This window comes from Ustilaginoidea virens, chromosome 6 (assembly GCF_000687475.1).
Source record: "Ustilaginoidea virens chromosome 6, complete sequence".
NCBI classification, from domain to species: Eukaryota; Fungi; Ascomycota; class Sordariomycetes; order Hypocreales; family Clavicipitaceae; genus Ustilaginoidea; species Ustilaginoidea virens.
In genome coordinates this window covers 2942072-2964288 of record NC_057321.1, presented here as the reverse complement: position 1 = coordinate 2964288, position 22217 = coordinate 2942072, and the positions used below count along the sequence as shown (strand labels likewise).

Below are 22217 nucleotides of genomic sequence, written 5' to 3'. Positions count from 1 at the left end.
ATTTATTTCCTATGAAAAAATAGAATCTACGGTTTATTACTATTTTCTTACTTTATATATATGCTATTGGGCCAATTTACCCCTATATAGGAAGCCTATTCAACAAGGGCACTGTTATTTTTGCGTATAATGGTTTTAAGTAGATTGATATTTCTATTTATTATTTTGCTTTGCACTAGTTTAGCTATATAGCAGGATATCCTTAAGAAAGCATATCCTAAGGGGGTGTATTAGAGGGAAATTAGCTTATCTATAATATGGATATCGGTTATATCCGAGGTCGGATGTGCCAAGTTCCCCCTTAATCAGTAGGCCCTTAGGGGTACCCCTTTGCCCACTATAAATAGCTGGGAACATAAGTCTCTTCGAAGGAGACTTGGTTCCTTCAATCAAGCATTATCGCATTTTCCCTGTGCATTCTGACAGTCTGGCAGAGTTGAGATTTGGTCGCGCTATCCACATACTGAACTCAGACAATAGTGGTTGATGCCTGAGTCTCGAGGCACCCATCTCAACTCTGACCTTGCCTCGACAACGGTTACAATCCTATCCCGTACCAGCAGTCATCAAAATTCCCTAAAGCCATTTGAACATAAAATGGCTTCTGGCACACCTACAGAGACACGGCGTACGTAATTTCCTAACCAGTTTTCCGTCCCAACCACCCAGCTCACAACTAACCCCATTAGCCGCGACTCGGGAGGAGATGCGCGATGCCCGCCTCCCGCTCGCCTACAGAGACAGCTGCGCCCACCTCCTCATCCCCCTCAACAAGTGCCGAAAAGCGACCTGGTATGCGCCATGGAAGTGCTCGGTATGTGCGGCCCTGGCCCCGCCAAGAACAAGATGTGGTCCGCCATGGGCGGCTGCCTCTAACAAGAATGGACAGGACGAGAGACACAGCTACGAAAAGTGCCAATACGTCGAGTTCAAGAAGCGGGTAGCCAAGATGGACGAGTTGCGAGAGTCCAAGGGCGGCCAACGAAGCAATTAGCGATTCGAGACAACACGAGTGGTCGGCTTGGGAAACGTGTACATATCATAGGCGCGGGAATAGAAGACTACGTGATGACTTTCGTGTGAAACGTGCCCGCCACAAGGGGTGCTGAAAATGGTGCGATTAAACCGGCCAGCGACTGCGAAAACTTGGGTGAAATCAATAGCGGCTCTGCGACTTCTGAGAAAAAAAAAAAAAAAAAAAAAAAAAAAAAAAAAAAAAAAAAAAAAGAAACACCGGACACGACAACTGGATTGGTACAGGTCCCAGCGGTGGTTCGACGAGTGCGACGTGGTGGAGCGGGAAGTCGGAAGGGGCATGTTTCGAGGTTCAACGTGGGAAGATTAGGACCTCGAAAGACGAGCTCAATCCTGAAAAGAGGTGGCGGCCTACTTGTTCCGAGACACTCGCTTTCATGCAGGCCTGATCATAGCTTGAGCAGCCATGAGAGCAGGTATCAGTAGGGAAGGCTCCCGGTCTTCGCCCATCTCTTGGGCTACAACCAACTGGTGCCAGTAAGAATGTGACGCATATTATAGGTACCAGTCTGCATTCCCATGCCTTGTGTTGGGCGCACCTGAGAAGGTTTACTGACTAGCAAAAGATCTCACAAACTGGATGATTATTCTGCATTCCAAGTCTGGAGACATTCGATGAGGCTAAACGATAATTGCAGAGGCGGAAAGGGGATGCGGCAAACTCTATTTAGCTGCCTCCCACATTGCCTTCAAGTATCCATCGCAACAGGGCAATTGCGTTATATGGTCTGCCAAGAACAGCAGCGCGTTGCTATTCTGCACCATGGCCAGCGCGAAGCGATCCATCTCGGATGGGTCCCTTCGTTTGTCGAAGCCGGTCCCGGAAACAACTGCAATACTAGACATAACCAAGGCTTGCATCGGCCAACATGATGAATCGGAACAGTGAGGCTGTTGCCATTGCGGCCATTGGTGATGAGTTGCGAGCTCTGCCCGAGCTGTGGTGCTATGCGGCTGTGTGCTCGCATTGCGTGTCTAATTCCTGGGTACAGAAGAACACAGCAAGAGCTTGCAGCGTCCTCCGAATTGCTTCTGTCAATAGGTCTGCTTTTGGCTCCGAGACAAAACTAACAGCTACAACAAAGCTCATACTTCCCAACGACGAACCGACTTGTGGCCACGGTCCATGGATTGTCTGCTTGAGCAGCATAGTTCGCCGAATCGGGACTCAAGATGGGCAAGAGATGGCGTTTAGTCTTGCCGGCCACAGTTACTTCAGCAAATCCATGCCTCATCGACTACCTTGGTACTGACCGAATGGCCCGACAAACGCGGCATGGATCACTAGGAATATCGGCTCGCGCCAAGCTAGAGCGGCAGCAGAATACGACACCGCCGGCGTGCGGGCTTCCACATCTCCACTCTGCGACTTTCTATGATGTCTTGACTTGTCCTAGTCACTGACGACTGGCAATACCGGATTGGTGCTATGTCGATGCTCCAAGACGAGTTCTCGTACCATCCGCCAATCGGTCAACCCATTCCTTGCCTATGTAAATCGGTCATGTTCCAGCGTTCTTGCCGTCCGCCGTCTCAACTTGCGAACAAGCGTCACTCGTAGCCGGCGGGAAAATGCACATCTGCTACAGCTGATTTTGACTTTGCCAACACTCGCCCGGTCGAGGCCGGGTGTTGCTTCTAAGCAAGCTTGGAGTGGGGATCCGGGATGGGAGGGAACTAGCAATCGGAACTAGCAATCGACTACAGACGTATCCAAGCCAGCAAGACGCGCCGGTTGGCGACGGTGGCTTGGAGTTGAAAGCCAAGCGAGCTTTGTTGTTTCTGCTCATGAACAGCACCCCTCTTCAAATGCTCGATCAGAGGGGAATAAGCTTTGGGACAAGAAGCCTCTGTGGCAAGGGGGCTAAAGGGGCGTAAGGAACTTGGGCGCCCTTCGATGCTATTTCGAGATGGCGCGGCTCCCCCGCCTTGACGGCGAGACGCTTGCTTGCATCGGCCCTGACGGCTGATGTGGACAAGATCTGGCTCCCGGTGCGCAACAGGAGCATTCAACTCGATGGCTAGCGCCCTGGCACGGGTATATAAAGATTGTTTGCCCGCGTTGAGGAACCGCATCTCGCCATCCTCGCTTCACACTTGAAGATCCATCTCCTGCCTCAACTTACCGCTGAACATTCGCGCTGCAACCCGCACCCCTTTCATCATGAAGACCTTTGTCACCGCGGCAGCCCTCCTACCAGCCATTGCATTTGCCCTACCGGGCGCTCCAGGGCACCTGGAATCCATGGAAACAAACTGCCCCCCCGCCGTGTCTGAAAACCTCGTCTTCGGCGTCCCCATCGATGTTTTCGAAGCGGCCCGCGACTCGGCAGACCCTTCGGACTGCAACTGGACGTCTGATAACTGCTCCTGGGCTCTCGACAAGCCTGTTGGCTTCAACTTCACGCCCAGCTGCCACAGGCACGACTTTGGGTACCGCAACACCAAGGCCCAGGGGCGGTTCACCTCGGAAGCGAAGAAGAAAATCGACGATAACTTCAAGCGGGATCTGTACAATTACTGCTCGCGGTTCCGGGGGATCCGGTTCCACAGGGGCGTCGAGTGCCGCAGGATTGCGGACATTTACGTGGCTTTTGTGCGCGGGCTGGGGAAGCGGGAAGAGTTGGGGTTCATGAGGGAAGGCAGCGTGCTCGAAATTGAGTTTGACGGCGTCGAGGCTGATGCTGTCGAGGCGGCTGTTTAGGTGGGCCGAGAGGATGCGGCGAGGTGTGGGTGAAAAACTTCGGGGCGGGTGTCCGGGCGATTGGCGTTTTCACGAAGCTGGCCGTGTGTGAGCAAAGGATTTTCGTTCTCTCTTTGATGAGATTGATGACGTCGTGGCCGCGTCGTTGTTGCTGCCCACAAGATGGTATATGCCCCGTGGACCAGGGGGGTCTTGTAGCCCTGGGGTTTCGTAATTCCGATTGATTGTTCCCAGCTTTCAAGTAGAAATACGTAGATTCCATCATTCCGACCGATTGTTCTCTGGCTTGCAAGTAGAAACACGTAGATAGTTGCAGGAGCCGAGGCATCTACCGGCTACTCCGTACTCGCAAACGCGGCTCTTGTATGAATGAGATGTCTGCAACCACGCTGCCTACTTGCCCGTCATGGAGATAGATTAACAAGGGGATAGTCAGAGACCACCGCGTACTTGCTGTCAGTAGATTTTTTGGTAAGCCACATAGCGGCGTTGACAAATGATGGCCTGCAGCGGGACGGCACCGATGGATCGATTTCCGGACCTCCCGGAATCCAGGGTGCCGCAGACAAGGGTACTGTGAAGAGATGGATGAAGCGAACCACGTTGATTGCGGGGGTCAGGATGCATTTTGGTGCCTTTGCCAGGATTTTGTTTCTGCGCCATGCAAGGGTCAAGATGGGTGTCGAAGACAGAGTATGTACCGAGTAGTTATGCAGAGGTTGTTGTACGGAGACTTGGTGACGATTTGAAGAGTGCAAGGCAACGGGGATGAGAGACGTTCAGGTCAAGAAGAAGCAAAAAACCGGAGGTGGTGGGTTGGTGACTGGTTCGTTTGGAAAAGGCCCAGCCTTGTTGACGCGTAAATGGAGGATAGCATAAGCTGAGAGAGGAGGTGAGGGCATGGTCGGGATGAAGTGGCATGAGCAGCAGGCCGTGGGTGGGTGGTGTGGGTAGGGGGCTCTCTTGTGCACATGCACCGATGCAGCCTTGTTTGCCCACCTGATTGACGCCAGGGTCGTGCCAGGCATTATCTCGCTCCGGGCGGCTAAATCTCTCAGGTTGGTGGCTGGCTGTAGTGGTGCTGCTCAGCGCTGGCCACGTCCAGGAATGGCGGGCTGCCCGAAAGCCATGCGTCAATCTGCTCACTGGTGCCTCAAGGGTTGCTCGTGATTTATAATGATTGAAGGCCCCCAGCCAGCCCCCAGCCAGCCCCCAGCCGGCCCCCAGCCGGCCCCAGGCCAGCTGTTAGCAAGGGTGGGTGCTAGAGTTTGCTCATGTGGATGCGCCGAGAGCTGTGAATGGCCCCTTACGGCACCTCATCGGCGTCGGCGGTGGCACGCGACTATTAGCTCTCAGCTCCATGGAGCACCGAGGCACTAAGCAGGTTTCAAAACATCAAACGTCGTGATTCGAGATGATGCAACATCTGTTGCCACCCCAGGCCAAGAACAAGATGCCTATAATTCCGACTTGATGCTTCTCCTCCGTCCGCCAACCATCAGCCCGTTTTCCTTTTGTTTTTTTTTTCGCCTCTGCTAGTCGGGGGACATCCGCCATGAAGCTTGCATGCCTGATGACGCTGGTGGCAGGCCTCGCTGCCGCCAAACCAATCGTCTTCTTCATCCGCCACGGCGAAAAGCCCAGCGGCGACGAGAACGGACTGAGTGCGCAGGGGAAACAGCGCGCGCAGTGCCTCCGAAACGTCTTTGCGGCCGGCACCAGCTACAACATTGGGAAAATCATGGCCCAGGCCTACAAGCCAAGTAAGATGACCTGATGCCCTTCGTCTTGCCGCGTAGGTTTGCCAACACTCGACGTCTTTTGTGCAGGTGGCAAGCGAAAGCGCCCGTACGATACTGTCAAGCCGCTGGCCGACGATCTCGGGCTGACGGTGGATGTTTCGTGCGATCGGGACGATGCCAAGTGCGTCAGGAAGGCGGTTAGGAAGTACGACGGGCCTGGGAATATACTTATTTGGTGAGTCGCGGGCGTGGGCTTTTCTATGCGTTTCCTGCGGCATGATACTGACTTCTGCAGCTGGGAGCACAAGATGCTCACGGAACTGGCGGAGAAGCTTGGGGATGAGAATGCGCCCAGTTACCCGAGCGATCGGTTTGACGAGATCTGGATCGATCCTCACCCGTACAGCAGGATTTCCGACATTGTTTCTGAGGATTGCCCCGGCTTGGACGATTGACTGGATGATGGGGCAAGCATAATAACGATGGAGAGCATATGTAGGCGTCGACTGCAAATGAACTGTCTTCCTCTTGGCCATGTAGCAAGGTAATGAAAATGCAGCGGAAACGCGAGTCGGTGCCTTTGGCGATTTGGGAAGGCAGCAGGCGGGGGGGGCAGAGTCAGGCAGGTCTGGGCCTGCGCGTGGAACTGCACGCGCTGGCACGGGTACCGAGCAACTACCAAGTCTGCTGTGTAGAATGGTCGAGCTTTGTTACATAAAATGTTCTGTGGCCAAGTCCGTCATGCTTGGGTCTGGTGCGTTTGACTCGTCTATTTCCTCGTCGGATGCACCGCCTGATTACCACAGAGGCTTTTGATGCATGACGAATCTGCCGCTCGTCGGAAACAAGCCCTGAGCCTCCCTCCTTGCATTGACTGACCGCTTGGGAGTTTTGTGCCAGAGAAAGCAGCATGGGCCGGCTACTCATCGAAGCGGTCGCTTGCTACGGCCAGCGAAAAGGCAGCCAGCCCGACAACAAGACGACACGAAAGGCCCCGAATTTCCATGTTTCCTCTCTTTGGTTCGCCAGCGTATGTTGGGCAAGAAACGTTTGCGGCAAAGACAGTTCCATCACCTGCGGCGACTTTGGCCGCGTCTTTATCAGTTTCGAGCTGAACTGATTGGAGCTCCCGCGATGCAGATCTAGAGCCGGGACTAGAAGAGCGATTCTATTGAAGACCAGGACAAGGTTTGGCGCAAAGCAACACACCCGGCTTGTTTCCCTTTTCACTTCTGCGAGGTATTTGCGCCTGTCTGCGTCAATTGGACGCCCATATTGCGTTGCAATCAGGGCCCTGGGCCAGGGAAATGGCGAGCTTCTCGGGCCGACGATCCTTCAAGGCACGAGACTTGCTTCGATATTATGTTGTGAGAAAATAGCCCACGAAACGTGCTTTAAAATGTAGGTTTCAGACTTGCCGAGCCTTTTTGCAGGTGAAAGCCACCTGATATGTGCAAAAGCCAACCAAAAACCAACGTTTTCTTTGAGCATTCAAGTTGTTCAAGCCCTCAGGGAAAGGACCTAGTTTGACGACAGCCAGGTAATGGGTCCTGCATTCCATTGCTGGTTCCTGCACGGCCAAGGGCATTTGATTGAGGGGAGGCTTGGACCAAGCGGCCCGGCATCTTGTTGGTGGCTAGATTCGCGCGGGCCGCCAACACACGTCTGTCGTACATGGGCCAGTATGGCATCGAGTTCCAAGACCAGCTAGTTCAATCAAGACAGCAAGTACACCACTACGGCTGCCGTCATATTGTGTCTGTAGCTGACGGCACGTTTTTCAGCTGACGACATGTCGACGGTCACATTGTGAGGACCAACGACGACGTTGCACGACAACGCAAGCAGTTCAGACTGCTCACCGTCCTCGAGTTGGCGCCATCCTAGTTGTCGTCTCACATGACCCAAACAGGCGCCGCCAATCTGTTCACCGCGCGTGTTGATGGACCTGTCAAAGACGCTGCTCGTGACCGGCGTGACGAACCATGGCCGTGAGGATCAAAATCCTCTCCGATGCCCTCGTCGGCTGATTCCGGGAACGCGTGACGCAAGTCGCTGGCGTGTAACAAGATAACCAAGAGCTTGTTGTGCAATCATCAGCCCACAGGGTCAGTCAAGCGCTGGACGAAGCCGCGTACGACCAACATCTGCAGCGCACCCGTCGCATTCCGACGACTACTACCATGGCTGGCCGAGCCTCTCGTTGGAAGGCTGACGAAGCTGGGATGCAGATACGGGGGCAGAGCAAACCATGCCGCCTTTCCATGGTCCCCAAGGTGTCATTGGTGTTTCAAAGGTACCCGAGAGTCTTTGTGATCATGCTGAAGATGTCATCTATCATTGAACACACGGTGCGCCGAGGTCTCGTTCCCATCCATCATGTTCGGGATGAAGCCGTCAATAAACTTTGCCATCAGGATTCAGCGCCCACCCCGGCCATTTATAGTCCGCCCACTTCATTTCCCCTCCACTATACATTGTATTTGCGGCAAAGCTCCTGAAATGAAACCGACTCAGATTTGGGATGGCAGGGATGAGGCGACTGGCTCTTTCAGCCAATTACTTGCTGATCGGCACGGCTAACCACCCCACCCTTGCCATCGACCGGGATACGATACGTCGAATAGTGACGCTTTTGCAATGCAAAAATAGGAACATGCCCTGTCTGCTTTCGCAAACCTCCTCGGCAACATGGCTGCATCTCAGGAGAGGCCTTTCTCTCCATGACTAAGGATGCTGCTGTCGCAGGCTATCCGTAAAGGACCACCGGGGTCCGTGGACTTACCATCGTGGTGAATCCGTGTTTCGACGTCGTCCTAAGCGCTGTCCATAATGGTGGCCTCCTTTCTACTCTCGGCTGTTGTGTTTTCGCTGGGAAGCTTGGCGCTACCGAGAGTCGCCGCGCAAGAGAGCGCAAGGACGTTCAACTTTATAATTTCATGGAAGCCTCACGCACCGGATGGAGTCGCCAGAGAAATGCTCCTGGTTAACGACCAGACGCCCGGGCCAGTCATTGCAGTCGAACAGGATGATTGGGTCGTTGTAAACGTGCACAATGACTCGCCGTTTGAAACGTCGGTTCATTTCCACGGTAGGTTGGAGCTTGACGCTGCTCTTGAAGGCGCATCTGCACTCTGTATGCTGACACAGTGGACAAAGGCATTGAAATGGGGAGCACGCCCTGGTCCGACGGGGTGCCGGGCGTCACGCAGCGAGCCATCAAACCGGGTTGCCGCTTCGTGTACAGATTCCAAGCGACCCAGTACGGAAGCTATTGGTACCATTCGCACTTCAAAGACCAGCTTGAAGATGGCTTGTACGGCCCGATTGTGATTCATGCCCGTCCCGGGACTCCCAAGCCCTTCTCTATGATACGCAAGGACGAGGCTTCCATCGAGGTAATGGAAAAGGCTGAGAGAAGGGTCCAGCCTTTGATGATGTATGATTTCATGCACATTACGTCGGAGAGGAAGTGGAACATTACGCCCCAGGCAGGTGTCGAGCTATCATGCTACGACTCATTGCTCTTCAACGGCAAAGGCCGCGTAACATGTCTACCCGAACGCGAGATGATGTCTCATCTAGGACCTGCGCAAGAGGCTGACTTGGCTTTGGTGCCGGGAGAGAAGCTGACAGACAAGGGGTGAGAGAGCTCGAGTCCTGTTGGCCGTTTTGTCTCGTATTGTCCAAAACACTAATCGTGTTGGTTGCCTTGCAGCTGTCTGCCCGCCATTGTGATGGCTGCATTCGGCAACAGCGCCAAGGATTTGAACGAAAGCGCCATGCCAAAGGGCATATTCGAGGGATGCCGAGAAACAAGAGGCTCGACTGAAGTCATCAAGGCCCGTGGTCCATGGATAGCCATAGACATCATCGGCGCAGTCAACTTCGTCAGCGGCATCGTTGCCATCGACGACCACGACATGTGGGTGTACGCAGTGGACGGATCGTACATTGAGCCGCAGAAAGTGCAAGCCCTGGCGCTGTCCAACGGCGATCGATACTCGGTGCTCGTCCAGACCAGACGGCCCGGCAGGTATCCCATCCGTCTGCACGCAAACAGCGCGCCGCAGACAATCGTCGGACACGCCATTCTCCACGTGCCAGGAGTGGCCGCTGCTCACAGGAAGCCGAGGCAATGGATAGACATTATCGGCAACCCGCTATCCAAGGACGTCGTCTTCTTCGACGAAGCTACTGCGCGTCCGTATCCGCCTCAGCCGATTGCGCAGAAAGCCGACGCGCTGCACGTCCTCAGCATGCGGTTGAACGGGGCGAGTTACCGCTGGGCATTGAACAGCACGGCCTTGACGCCGACCACGCTGGACCACGAAAGCCCGCCCATATTGTTTGACCCCAGCTTGACGATGGCCAAGCACGACGATGTCACTATCCAGACCAGGAACGGCACGTGGGTTGACCTGGTCTTCTTTTCAGCTGTCTACCCCATGCCGCCGCACCCAATCCACAAGCACGGCGTCAAGATGTTCAAGATTGGCTCGGGCACGGGACCCTTCAAGTGGGGGTCGGTGGAGGATGCTGCGCGGGAGGCTCCGCACCTGTTCAACTTGGTGAATCCGCCTTGGAGAGATACGTTTGTGTCGGAGCCGGTGACGGATGCCGCCAAGTGGACCGTGGTACGGTACCGCGTCACGCACCCGGGGGCGTGGCTGCTGCACTGCCATATCAGCAACCACATGGTGGGGGGGATGATGATGGTGGTCCTAGACGGCGTGGATGCCTGGCCGAGCATCCCGGGGGAGTATCTGCGGTATTGAGGCGACGCAACGCCCCTGTGCATCATGCCCGATTTTAAGCAAGGTGCACTGTTCTGCTGCGGAGTCCCGTACAAGGGGGACGGGAAACCGGCGATGGCAGCCTAGATTCATTGTTGACGCATGCATTACGCCTCTGAAGAGCGACGCCGCCTTGGCACATAGCACATACGGAATGTTTTGGCCTTTCAATTATGGTGGAAAGTCCGTCGGAGTGATTTACAAGGTTGCCGAGCGGGAATGGTGAGGCGCAGGCCTGCAAATATGTGGTTGGTGGCACGCACCCCTTTTGCGCAGGCATTCGGCATCGCCCACCAGACGCTTTTGCGGACGGAATCCGGGAGGTGCTCGTGCTGTTGTTCCCGCAGAAATAGGCGGGATATCGCTGCTTTTGGCGGCATCGGTGGAAGGCGAACCTATTGACCTGCTTAGGTCTGGCACGGAGCACGGAACAAGCTTAGCGGCCGGCATCCCGCGCAGCAGGCCCACCTGCCCCGCTGCACTAGGTAATTAGCAGGTATTTTAAGGCCGTGATCTGCCCGGCGCACAAAAGTGGCGCACCCGGCATAAATAAATGGAATATAATAGAAGCGTCCTATAATACTACAAACCCTGCTCGCAATACATTGCGCTAGCAGGGGCCGCTTACATGCCCTGCAAAAATTGCTAAGAATATACGCCGATTTAACCCGCAACGGCAGTACGCTAGTGCGCCAAATCATCTAGCGCAATAGCTTAAAAGTAGCGTTTAAATCAACGTTGGACATCAAGGATATGAGAGTAATAACTGTTATCCCCACGTATTTGATGTATCGAGAATCGTACGCTGGTGCGCCAGGCGCACCTATCTGGATGACGGTCCAAGCGTTGTGTTATCAAGCCTGATAAAATAGTCATAAGCGTCAACGATGCATGGCTCACTAACGCTGGCTATCGATCCTAAATACTGCACGTATTGTATGGTGATGCGTTGATCTCGCCTGCTAAATGGTAGCAGCAGCGACGAGGCTGAAAATTAAACCTGTACCTCCCTATGTAATCACTACATAAAGCGACTTTCTACAATTTCGTGACGAGTGATTTTCCTTTTCAAGTATTTTCACAGTATCAGGTTCTAACGCATCACGCGTGTTGTATCAGGCGACAAGTGCGGTATGAGAAAATGCAACAAGTACGGAGTACCTTGACATGATAAAAAGCGGCAACGTGTATCATCGTTTCAGGACATGCCCAAGTATAGGCCGGCATTTGTCATCTTTGCCGCAGAACGCCACAGGTCGTGACGCAGTTCATCGTGATCGAAGATGATGGAAAACACTTCCCCCAGTAAAACTGAGGCCTGCGGTTGCCTTGTATCGCTATTTATACAAGTGCTGAAACGCAGCCTCTACGAAACCGCTCAATTAACCAAAGATTTCTGGACCGCCTGCCAGACTATCTTCCTTTCACCCCAGCACTCAGCTTTTGAAGCCTTTCCCGGTTCAGTCTACAATCTCTTCTACCGACCAATACCGACATCCATAACACCATGCGCATCAGGACCTTCGCCACAGTCGCGGTGTTTGTGCCTTGCGTTGTGGCCGGGCCAGCTCTTTATGGTGTCTGTCAGGCTGGGTGCGCGGCAGTCGTCATGGCGTGTTATTCAGCAGCTGGCGCAACCTGGGGAGCGACGGCAGGCATCACCGCTCCGGCATCGGTGCTGGCCTGCAATGCGGCTTTCGGCAAGTGCTCGCTCGCTTGCTACATTGCCGCTGGAGCACCCACTCCATAGGGCTTGTTCGAATGAAGCGTTTATTCCGGCTGGTGCACCACTACTGGCGCTTGGCTTCTGGAGCGGTGGCCACGGAAGAGGTCGTGTGTATGTAGTTGGGAGTTTGCTGCTCCGACGTTGAGATTGAAGGCAATGTTGCGAAACTCGAGCGTCTTATACGGGACATATAACGGGACTATGTCACCTAAACGTCAAACATGGACTCTAAGATTCGGGGGAAAGTTATTGAGAACTGGTAGTATGTCTCTAAAGACATAGAAAAACCCTGCATTCTGAAAACCAAAGTATAGAATGAATGGCTCTATTTTTTTGTGCTGAAATTACAAAACAGGTATGGAGAATGCGCTGTATTTCTCTTTACTACGCGAAACATTATATTCGAAACTACAAACCAGGGATTAAGGATACGCTGTATTCCTCTATTCTCTTGGAGAGTTTATATACCCAAGCTGTTGCTTTACTTCTTATCAAAGGGAGTGGCCGGATCTTGCCTCTTCTATGTCAGGTTCTAAGGCGCTTCATAATAGTTTGCCTCATTTTTTGCCGTTTCGGCTACAACCGGGCGGTCACAAATGCGGTTCGCTAGTTTCAAGATGCTAACTGATATCGTGGACAGGCACCGTGTATTGGACTGCTCACGTCATTACCATCTTCTTTTTTTGCAGCAGCGAGGGGCATATAGTAGCCGCGGAATGCGATGATGATTATGACGGGATACAGGCCGTGATATTGTTACCCATATAGGAAAGTCGGGAGGCGATATAGCGCTTAACATAGAAGGCTTTCCACCTGATGTATGAGGATGTCACTAGCGCGTAATCGAGGCCACAACGCTCGCTGAAACGGAGCAACACAGAGCAGCAAACAGAGCGTCGACAGTAGCTGAAAGATTGCGCGCGCATGAAATCGCCCACCCAGGTACTGGCGGATGCGTCGTCTTCCTCCTGGGTGACTTTGCATTCTTCTGTTTTTCCAACTTGGCCCTGCGCGAAGCTTCAGGCCGTATCATGCGCAAGATCCCAGTCCAAGATGTGATTACCCCAGGATACCAAGATGAGCATCACAGCGCTAGTTGAAAAGCATGATGACGACCAAGGTGCGATTTTCCGAATACGCCGCAACGGCAAAGTTTTCTACATTCAAACCCCGCCTTCCAACTCTACACTCACTTATCACGGGCGAGAAATATCCGGAACATCTCGAGGTCTTTCCGTCGAAAAGCGGTCATTTGGGAGATATTTTCTTTGCATGCGCCGTGACTCCCTTCGAGTGACTGCCTGTCGAACTCGCTCCTCCACAGGTCACCCAACGCATATCAAAGTCTCTCTACAGCAACATCTTTTCCCCGACTAGCTCTTTTTTGACCTCGACGCCATCAATGAAGCTCTGCCAAAGTCGCATCTCTAGCGAAACGTCTCCGTTTGGGCCCTCTTTCTGCCGCTTCGACGGAGAATTTCTTCGACGACTTTGAGGGCTGGACGGCGTTGTCTACGACCCGGCAGGAATCACCAGCGTCGAAACCGCGCGCAAACAACTCGAAAGCTGCAATGCCATTACCGCAAAGGTCTGTGTGATATGGCCAGGTCAATCTCTGTCGCATGCATGGCGTCTTAATGGATGAGTACCATTTCATCCGGAGCATTTCTCTGTCTACGTTGTTCTAGAGGATCCCAACGACCCACAGGCGAGTGTGCGAAGAACATGGATGCAACAGCTTTATACAACGCTTTCAAGGCTTCATAGAGCAAGGGATAGTCTGGGGAGATTTTCAGCGGAAAACGTCTTGATGGCCAGAGTGACAATGCGCGGATTACTGATTTCGGCGGCGGCCACACTGAGGGTTGGTTTGATAAGGCGGCTGCTGACGCGATGGAAGGAGTCGCAAGGGGCATGACAAAAATAAAACGACTTCCCTTTTCCGTTATGCAGAAATTTATAGACCTAGATATGGAGGATCCCGTCACAATACTGGCAGGTGTACGGAGTCCTGTCATAGGAAACGAAACGCAGGTCATCCCAGACACCAGCCAATCAGAGTCTGGGCATGAGAGTCATCTGTACTATTCTAGGACAGCATCAGTATCCGTTGAAATGAAGATTCAACGGATTCCACCCCAAGCCTCATCCATTACCGTCACCTTTCTTCAAACGTTTGACGCTGCAAAATAGTCGTCGATACGCGGCTAGAAACGTGGTTAGTCTCTTATACTAGAGGCTTGTCAACACCAGATGGAGAACAGTAAGACACTCGAAACAAGGGCCTTCCCCAAAGGAAGAAAATGAAGAGGGTTCGGAGAGAGGTAATTATAATTACATGCTTCGTAGAGGGTGTTCATCATAGACTCCGAGTATCATGTTCCCAAATCCCCCAGAAGAAAAATTCAAGGCCAGGCGCCGTAAATACCGTAACCTGCCTATTTACAAGCGCTGTTATACATACAAAGCATCATGATTACTAAGATATTTTCAAGACCAGGCCGCAAAATTCCCCGTCTGCCTGCTCCATGCGCTACTATACTTCCAAACTCTGCGACTGCTCAAGCAACAGCCACGTCAATCTTGCTCCCCTTTACAGAAATCCACGGAACAAACGAAGAGCCAACAATGGATAGAGAAGCCACAGCAGCAGACACGTAAAACGTGTTGGTGACGGCGTCATTGTAAGCGCCCAAGACAACAGGCATGAACTCCTTGGGGACAAGAGTCCGGATGTCGGTGGCGCCAATCGAGACGATCTTGATGGGGTCCAGACCGGCAATGTGCGCAGCAGCAATGTTGGAGACCAGCTTGTTCTGAAAGACATTTTGGGCCACGCAGATGAAGAGCGCGCCGCCGAGAGTCTGGGCGAAAATGACAATGGCAGAGCCAATGGCCACGTCTGAGCCGCTGAGGGATGCCTGCACAGCGACCATTGTCTGCTGCATGCCCATGCCGACCCCGACGCCAAAGAGGACTTGGTAGCCAATCCAGTGAGCGGGGGAGGCGTCTACGGTAAAGGTGGAGAGCATGCCTGCGCCGACGGACATCAGGATGGTGGACATGAGCATGAAGGGGGCGTAGTAGCCAAAGGTGGACACGAGGCCGCCAGAGACGAGGGAGATGATGACGAGGGAAAGAAGCAGGGGTAGATTCTTGGTACCCGATTGGATGGCGGTGGCTCCCTGGACGGCTTGGAACCAGAGGGGAAGCTGGGATCACGTTAGTGCTATGTACACACACACACACACACAAATATATATACATATAGGAAGAAAAAAATTCAGGTGAGTGACATACGTAGTAGATCATGATGAAAAAGGACGCCCCGAGGCAGGCGCTGAAAAAGGCGCACGTCCAAACAGTCCTGTTGAAAAAGACGCGCGGAGGAACCGTCGCGCCCTCCTGCAGCCAGGCCTGAACGGCGAGGAATCCAACCATCAAGACGCCAAAGACGACAAACAAGGCAATGATGCGGCCATCCTTCCAGGCGTACTTGGTTCCACCCCACTGCAGCGCCAGCAGGAGACAGACGATGGAAGGAATGAACATGGATGTGCCGAGCAGGTCAAAAGACAAGACCTGCTCCTTCAGCGTCAGATGCTTCTTGGCGAACGGAGGCTTGGGCAGTTGCAGAAACAGGATGATGAAGGCGACAGTGACGGCCCCAAACGGCAGGTTGATGTAGAAGCACCAGCGCCAGCTGACGTGGTCGGTGAAGGCTCCGCCCATGAGGGGCCCGGCAACCGAGGAAATGCCGTACATGGAGCCTATCACACCCATGTATATGGGCCGTTGACGCAGAGGAACACTCCGTTGGATAATGAGGAGAGCGCCGGAGAAGATGCCGGCGGCGCCGAGGCCGGCTATGGCGCGGCCGAGGATCAGGCCGATCGAGTTGGGCGTCGCACCGCACACCAGCGAGCCGACTTCGAAGAGCAGGATGGCGAAGAGGTAGACCCATTTGACAGAGTAAAAGGTGTAGAGCTTGCCAAAGATGAGCTGCACGGCGCACGTGGTGAGGAGGTAGGCGGAGCCGTACCAGCCCACGTCCTCGATGGCGTTGAACTGGTCTGTTATTCGGGGGATCGCCGTCGCGATGATTGTGTTGTCCTAGAGCACGTGCGTGACATGCAGTTAGCATTGCTGGTGCTCTGGCAGAAAGGGGCCCGAACGTACGAGGGCCATGCAGAACACCGAAAGGCAAAGCGCCACGGAGATGAGGACGAGCCTCCAGGCCGTGGGGTAGTCGTTGTTGTCATCCTGCGCTGCAGCCGGGTAGGGGGAGGCTGGTTTCTCGCCGGGCGTGAGAGTCTTTGTCTCCGACGATGCTGGCCTTGGGTTGTTTTCCGCGTGGCCGCTGCATGCCGATGCGACTGCTGTGGAGCTGGTGCTGCGGGCGACCATGGCAGGGGTACAGGGAAGGCGGCAGGGGCGATTGATCTATGTAGTTGGAGTAATTGGCGGTGACACTGGTGAGTATAGGAACTCGATCCTGGTGTTGACGATGACTGCTGCCGTTGGGGAGCACTGCTGGAATTTCACCCAGTCAAGCAGCGTCGACAAGTTTAAGTAGGAATTCCCTTGGCCATGTTGGCGACTAATTATAAGTCAGACTAGGTAGCCAAGGCAGGCGCCAACCACGGACTACTTGCCAAGGGAAACGGTAGCGGCGGAGATTCGGAGAAAACGTCGCCGTGCTACACCGACCGTACGACGTGGACCCGCGAACAATGCCCTAACTCCGCCGTAGCTGCGGTGCCCGGAGCTCCGCCCCGCCGCAAGGTGCTTACTTTGATGTATGCCTGGTATGTCTGGTCCTGGTTGCTCGGACAATCTGGCCCGTTGACCCCAGCCGTACTCCGCTCCGCTCCTTTCAGCTCAGCTCAGCTTAGCTCAGCTCAGAGCTATGGAGCCGGCAAAAGTTGCAACGTTCCTCGTCAACCATAAGCATATTCCTGCTGAGCTAACTGTGCCTTCGGAACATCGCCCCTCCTTTAAGAAGTACGAGGATTGTGATGGCAAGGCTACAGCAGATTGAAGGTGCCGTGGCTTCGGTCGGGTGTCCTTGGTACGGGTGCAAGCAAAACGTTGCGATTTGCCGACAGCTGCGGCGGCGAGTCTTTTTGGTTGATCAAGAGTTAAAGTACATGTACCTAGGTATATAGGAGGGCACCGCCGCCGCAGGTACTCACCAGCCTTACATTAGGTACCTACCTAGGTAGATTGGGTCCCGCGTGACCTACATGTGTAGGTGCACAAAAATACCACCACAGGCAGCTACGAGAGCCGAGGTTTCTAAAGTTAATCGTTACGCGCCAGTTGTAACCGAAAATGAACACCAAAAGCTTTCATGTCATTTTGCGGCGCAACATTACAAGCAATTATCCATCAGCAGAGTATTTTATACGTTCAGACCTGAAAGTGCCCAAAATCGCCGATAAAATCGCGCTGCACCAGCATCACGGCTTAGCACTTCCATCAACTGTCTAGTGTCCAAATAGCCGTCGACTCTGCAAAGAAGTCGGTGCCCTCTGAATTCACCCAGATTAAACATCCTGTAGCGCCATCGACAGATCGCCGGTAGTCATATGGGGGAGTCGAGGTATACTGCCTAGTACCAGGGACATCCCACAGGGGCCGACCGTTGTAGAACTGGCGGAGGGAACATGAAAACTCCGCGACAGCTCGCATCCCCTGAAATCGTCGAAGTCCTTGCACAAGGAGCCGGTAAAATGCCATCCTAAGCGGAATGCCGCACCCCCTTGGAATCACCCAGCAGTCAACGTTGCAATTTTCATCCGCTATCTCCCGCCGAGTCGTCGCGCAGAATTGGAGTAGGAGAAGAACCTGTCCGTCAAAGCAGAATACCTGCGGGCAATGATATTTGTGCGCGTATCTAATTGATATCTGTCAATCTCGCTAAATCTCGTCCGCCGTTTTTAGAGAGGATGGCACAAAAGGGGGTAAAACACTACCGGGACATACCCTCGAAGTTCCCGAGATAAACGCTGCTGAGGTCCGCTCAGTGTTTCCCCTTTTTGCCATACACGAGTGGTAATCATACGTCTCTTCATCTCACCTATCACGAGGGGTACCTGTTCAACCTCTGACCTATACGCATAAGTAGCGTCCACTTCTTCAGGATTATTCCGCCCTGATAAAGCCTTTATGTGCGAGTTTTGGACTATTGTTGGATAACGACTCCAGCCGGCCAGGACGATATTCGATATCTCGGTATGGAACCAAAGCTCAGCGTCTGATTCCGTCTCGAGCCGCCAAGCCCTTTCATTCGGAGGATTCGCTGGCAGCTGCAATCGCACCTCATCATCATGGTACAATGGAAAAAAGGCAGTGTCATAATCAGCGTACCAAACGCCTTCCCGACTAATAGTATGGACGATGTAATTCTTAATCGGATGATAACTTTGGGCCCAAGCCTTGTTGGTGCTTGATGACTGACCTGTTTCTTCAACAGGGTTGGTTGGATGCTGCAAAAGCAAGGCACCTACAGTCGAAGTCATCGCAAGGTCCGAAGAGAATTGGTAAGAGTAAAAACTATTAACCCAGGACAAGGAACTGAAAACAAGGAGTGTCAAATAGAGGTGTCTTTCCAATGCTGTGATGCTATGAAAGTTTTGGAATTTATCAGAGGCTAAATACTCGTTTTTTCTCTGACCAAATGCAGCGCACTCTGGTATCGGGCGGCAAGAGCGCAAACCGAAAATCAATAACCTTAAGCGCCATGGCTAATACCCAGGCAGGGATATTTGGCCACTAATGCAGCAAAACTACTTTTCAGACTCGTTGTTAACGCGGTAAGTGTGAGTTGGGTTGTATTTGCGTGATTTGCCATGTTGTACGGACTATCTTCAGCGCGAAAGCGGTGCGGGAGTAGCCAGACCTACCTAAAACAGTTAGATCTGGGAGTACTCTACTAAGTCTGCTGGATAGGTACCCTGGGCATATCAGCCACTACATCTGTTCCAGTAAGGGCGGCGAATCAAAGGTCGAGAGACTTGCCGGGATCCATGGCGCCTGTCGAGCTTGGTAGCAAAATATAAAGTGGATTGAAGTATCTCGGTGCAGGCACGATTCACTTACTAGCCTTGGCCTACAAGCATCGCGATAAGCCTCCTCCTGCGGTGCCATCCAGCGGAAGATGATCAAGATACTCTGCAAGAGGTATACTATAAAGTCAGACATATTGTTGTAGAATGCCGTGGGAAGACACTCGAGAGTGTACTCCGTAGAGTGATCCGTTATAAATGCAGTAGCCAACATCTGTTAGGCATGTCACGCCAAATACAACTTTGTTGTTGAAGCACAACAGCCGCAGTACGAGAGAGTGCGGTCCCACCAAATTTAGGCAGCGATTGGCCCCTGCCGCATGGCCGCCCACTCCAGTCCTTTCCTCCAACAACTTATCCATTAAAGTACTTCAATGGACGTTAATTGGCATGATATCACAGCTTGTAATTTCCGTTACTCAAGAGTACCCTTGTGAATTTCATCACCCTTCTCCCTTTACGCTTTCGGACCGTTTATGCTCGTGCGCTATTTTAGGGTGCACTTGCTCGGTTGTATGTGACTCATTATTTCTTTTGCTATGCATTGACAAGCAAACGTCTGATACAACCATGTATTAGAAAGCATTATAATACCGGCGTAACTCGTCACCTTTCCATGAAAAATCGAGCACTTTTAGCACAGAGATCCTTTGGAACGGGAACGTGATCAGAGGACGGGATTAGAGGACAGGTGGGTCCTGCGACTTGGCCGGGCCAATAGGAAGACGCGAGACAACGCCGCATTACCTCTAACCTCGAATCTGGCGCGCACTTGATTTACTCCTCTCTTCATACGAGGCAACGCGCCATGGCGGAAGCATGTAAACTTTCATCTATTGTCTGTCGACTCGCATCGGAAAAAGAATGGATAGATTGCCTCCCTTCCCAGCGCCATGAAGGACCATTTGAGTCTGTTGCTAAACAGAGACTGCTCCCCTCGGAGACTATAGTATGCCACCAAGGCCCAAATGGCATGGTTATTGAGGATGCATCAAGCTAATAACTGGCCAGAATTTTCGGTTTCGAACACGTCTCATCTACGCGACCGCCACGATAAATTATGACTACCCCAACGTTCTTCGTCTCCAAGTTCAATCTTCTATTATAGACCGGATAATGGATCGGCTACTCGGTCACCTCCCAACCTCCTGGCGCGACCGGGTTAGCAGGTTCTTCCCAGAATGGAGCCTCCCATCCCGCCTTGTTCTAAAGGTGTGCAAAGAGAACTGGGATGAAGAATTCAAAATAGAAAAGTCGACATATAAAGCGCTCGAAAGTCTTCAGGGAAGCAGAATCCCCAACTTCTACGGCGAGTTAAAATATAACGGTAAAAAGGCCATACTGATATCTGATATTGGTGGTGTTTGTCTCTCAACTCCTGAGGGGGCCCTTTTAAAACTATCCGACGTTCTTAACCTGGTAAAGGACGCTTTAATTGATCTCTTTCGATTTGGTATAGAACCATGTGATATCAAGCTGGATAACTTTCGTCTTGTCGATGGTCGGATTATGCCTATTGACTTTGAGATGGTGGATCATAATCGCCAAACGGATGAAAAGCGCGCTGAGGCTGTCTTAGACTCGGCTTATTTTCTAGGTGACCAATATGAAAAACAGCGGTCGTGCTATTTAGGTGATGGCTTAATCAAACAGGTGAAGTAGTTATCTGAGAGAATAGTAAAGCTCGAATTATAGCATCGCGCAGCGTTAGTATTTCCTTTATAGTAACCGATATCCATCCTCTAGCCATCCGAGTAATTGACTTTTCCAACGCGTGACTTATATTGCTTTCCATCAGGTATTCGGATAGTAGCCTACGTCATGCTTCAAGCCAGAATATGTTGTTCTCCTATACAGCATGGTCTCCGGTCTGTTTTGACGCCTGCTTCTATGCAGGGATTAATATCGTTACAGTTTCGAGACAGCCAGACCCGGTTATTCTCAACTGCGGAGGGGGGAACTCTTTTTCAATCGCTTTTCAAAGCTGGTCGTTAGAGTTCTATAGGAGCCGGGGGATAAGGCGACTTCCGTCTGGGAACTGCGACAAACGCCATCCCTTTAAATGCCATCTTATCGAGTATATAAATCCCAATAAGGCCGCACTTTATATGACGTCGCATTTTAGGCCCAGATCCAATCGAGACGTTTTAAGGCACTGGCATACGTTTCTCGATACTAGGCCGACGCGCCGAATTTATCGGCATCGTAGGCGGCTCAAAGCTGCGGTAGCCCTAAGCATGCCATACAGTTATGTGCATTAACTGACTGACTGACTGACTGACTGACTGACTGACTGACTGACTGGATGACTAACCGACGATTCCGACACTGGCAGTCTCTCTTTTTATAAGAAGAAAACAACGGAATCGCTCGGATGTAAGGCAAGGGCATAGAAGAGAAAAGTGTGGCTAGGTCTAGGAAGGTTGTGCTTCCGACCGGTATTATACCCTTATTGGGTTGGGCTAGATGTTAAGTATCGTAGCTATTGAGCCGAAGGAAATAATAGGAATTGCATAGCGTAATAGAAATAAGAAAACAAACCCACTTACCTGCCGTAAATAACGGCGCCAATTATACCAGATACTACCAGTAGTGGGGCATTATAGGTAGTTGTTTCTAGTCATGTACTATGTTGGCATGGTGCCAGAGATGCTAGACACGTTACATAAGGAATACTGTTGATATAAACTCGGTATACCCAGTTGTACGTAGGGTCGCGCGCGTGGTATCATGTACCGTGAGGTCACCGGTCAAAGGTATGATTACTTCTTTGATTATGACTAACTATCTAAAAGGAAAGAAAGGAAGCAAAAGAGTAATTACACGATATGGCCTTTTTGTGCGTGCCGTAGTCACGTGCATCGGCGCGGTCGGGCCGGGCTGCCCGCGTGCCCTACCGGGCTCAGGGGCATAGGGGCAAAAGTGGCCACATCGTGCGCAATGGGTGTGCGCGGCATATCCGTCGCAATGTGCCCAATTGGGCACCTTGCGACAGCGATTCCGATACTGGCAGCTTCTCTTTTTATAGAAGCAAACATCGGAATCGCTAGGATATAAGGCGCATATATAGAAAAGAAAGTGCGGCGCGGTCTCGGCAGGTTGTGCCGCCGATAACGTTGTCGCGCCGCGCGGCAGCATTATACC

At 52.3% G+C, this 22217-nt stretch overlaps 8 protein-coding genes across 8 annotated transcripts; 6 read left to right on the top strand and 2 right to left on the bottom strand.

Moving 5' to 3' along the window:
- Positions 1–597: 597 nt before the first annotated feature.
- UV8b_07667 (uncharacterized protein) lies at positions 598–994 on the top strand (the record flags this gene model as incomplete). The annotated part of the gene is made up of 3 exons (XM_043145164.1): positions 598–628; positions 690–814; positions 890–994. 3 exons carry the CDS (start codon positions 598–600, stop codon positions 992–994), a joined length of 261 nt encoding a protein of 86 aa, XP_043001099.1.
- A 2205-nt stretch (positions 995–3199) lies between these two features.
- Positions 3200–3739, top strand: UV8b_07666 (uncharacterized protein; the record flags this gene model as incomplete). The annotated part of the gene is made up of 1 exon (XM_043145163.1): positions 3200–3739. The coding sequence occupies one exon, from the start codon at positions 3200–3202 to the stop codon at positions 3737–3739; it is 540 nt and encodes a 179-aa protein (XP_043001098.1).
- Positions 3740–5294: 1555 nt separating this feature from the next.
- On the top strand, positions 5295–5936 carry UV8b_07665 (uncharacterized protein; the record flags this gene model as incomplete). The annotated part of the gene is made up of 3 exons (XM_043145162.1): positions 5295–5502; positions 5569–5716; positions 5777–5936. The coding sequence occupies 3 exons, from the start codon at positions 5295–5297 to the stop codon at positions 5934–5936; spliced, it is 516 nt and encodes a 171-aa protein (XP_043001097.1).
- Positions 5937–8313: 2377 nt separating this feature from the next.
- UV8b_07664 (uncharacterized protein) lies at positions 8314–10259 on the top strand (the record flags this gene model as incomplete). The annotated part of the gene is made up of 3 exons (XM_043145161.1): positions 8314–8572; positions 8641–9124; positions 9200–10259. The coding sequence occupies 3 exons, from the start codon at positions 8314–8316 to the stop codon at positions 10257–10259; spliced, it is 1803 nt and encodes a 600-aa protein (XP_043001096.1).
- Positions 10260–11482: 1223 nt separating this feature from the next.
- UV8b_07663 (uncharacterized protein) lies at positions 11483–12027 on the top strand (the record flags this gene model as incomplete). The annotated part of the gene is made up of 2 exons (XM_043145160.1): positions 11483–11532; positions 11796–12027. 2 exons carry the CDS (start codon positions 11483–11485, stop codon positions 12025–12027), a joined length of 282 nt encoding a protein of 93 aa, XP_043001095.1.
- Positions 12028–14564: 2537 nt separating this feature from the next.
- Positions 14565–16410, bottom strand: UV8b_07662 (uncharacterized protein; the record flags this gene model as incomplete). The annotated part of the gene is made up of 3 exons (XM_043145159.1): positions 14565–15215; positions 15304–16116; positions 16183–16410. The coding sequence occupies 3 exons, from the start codon at positions 16408–16410 to the stop codon at positions 14565–14567; spliced, it is 1692 nt and encodes a 563-aa protein (XP_043001094.1).
- Positions 16411–17484: 1074 nt separating this feature from the next.
- On the bottom strand, positions 17485–19209 carry UV8b_07661 (uncharacterized protein; the record flags this gene model as incomplete). Its single annotated transcript, XM_043145158.1, has 4 exons — positions 17485–17902; positions 17992–18630; positions 18983–19041; positions 19108–19209. The coding sequence occupies 4 exons, from the start codon at positions 19207–19209 to the stop codon at positions 17485–17487; spliced, it is 1218 nt and encodes a 405-aa protein (XP_043001093.1).
- Positions 19210–19881: 672 nt separating this feature from the next.
- On the top strand, positions 19882–20735 carry UV8b_07660 (uncharacterized protein; the record flags this gene model as incomplete). Its single annotated transcript, XM_043145157.1, has 2 exons — positions 19882–20022; positions 20085–20735. 2 exons carry the CDS (start codon positions 19882–19884, stop codon positions 20733–20735), a joined length of 792 nt encoding a protein of 263 aa, XP_043001092.1.
- Between the last annotated feature and the right edge of the window lie 1482 nt (positions 20736–22217).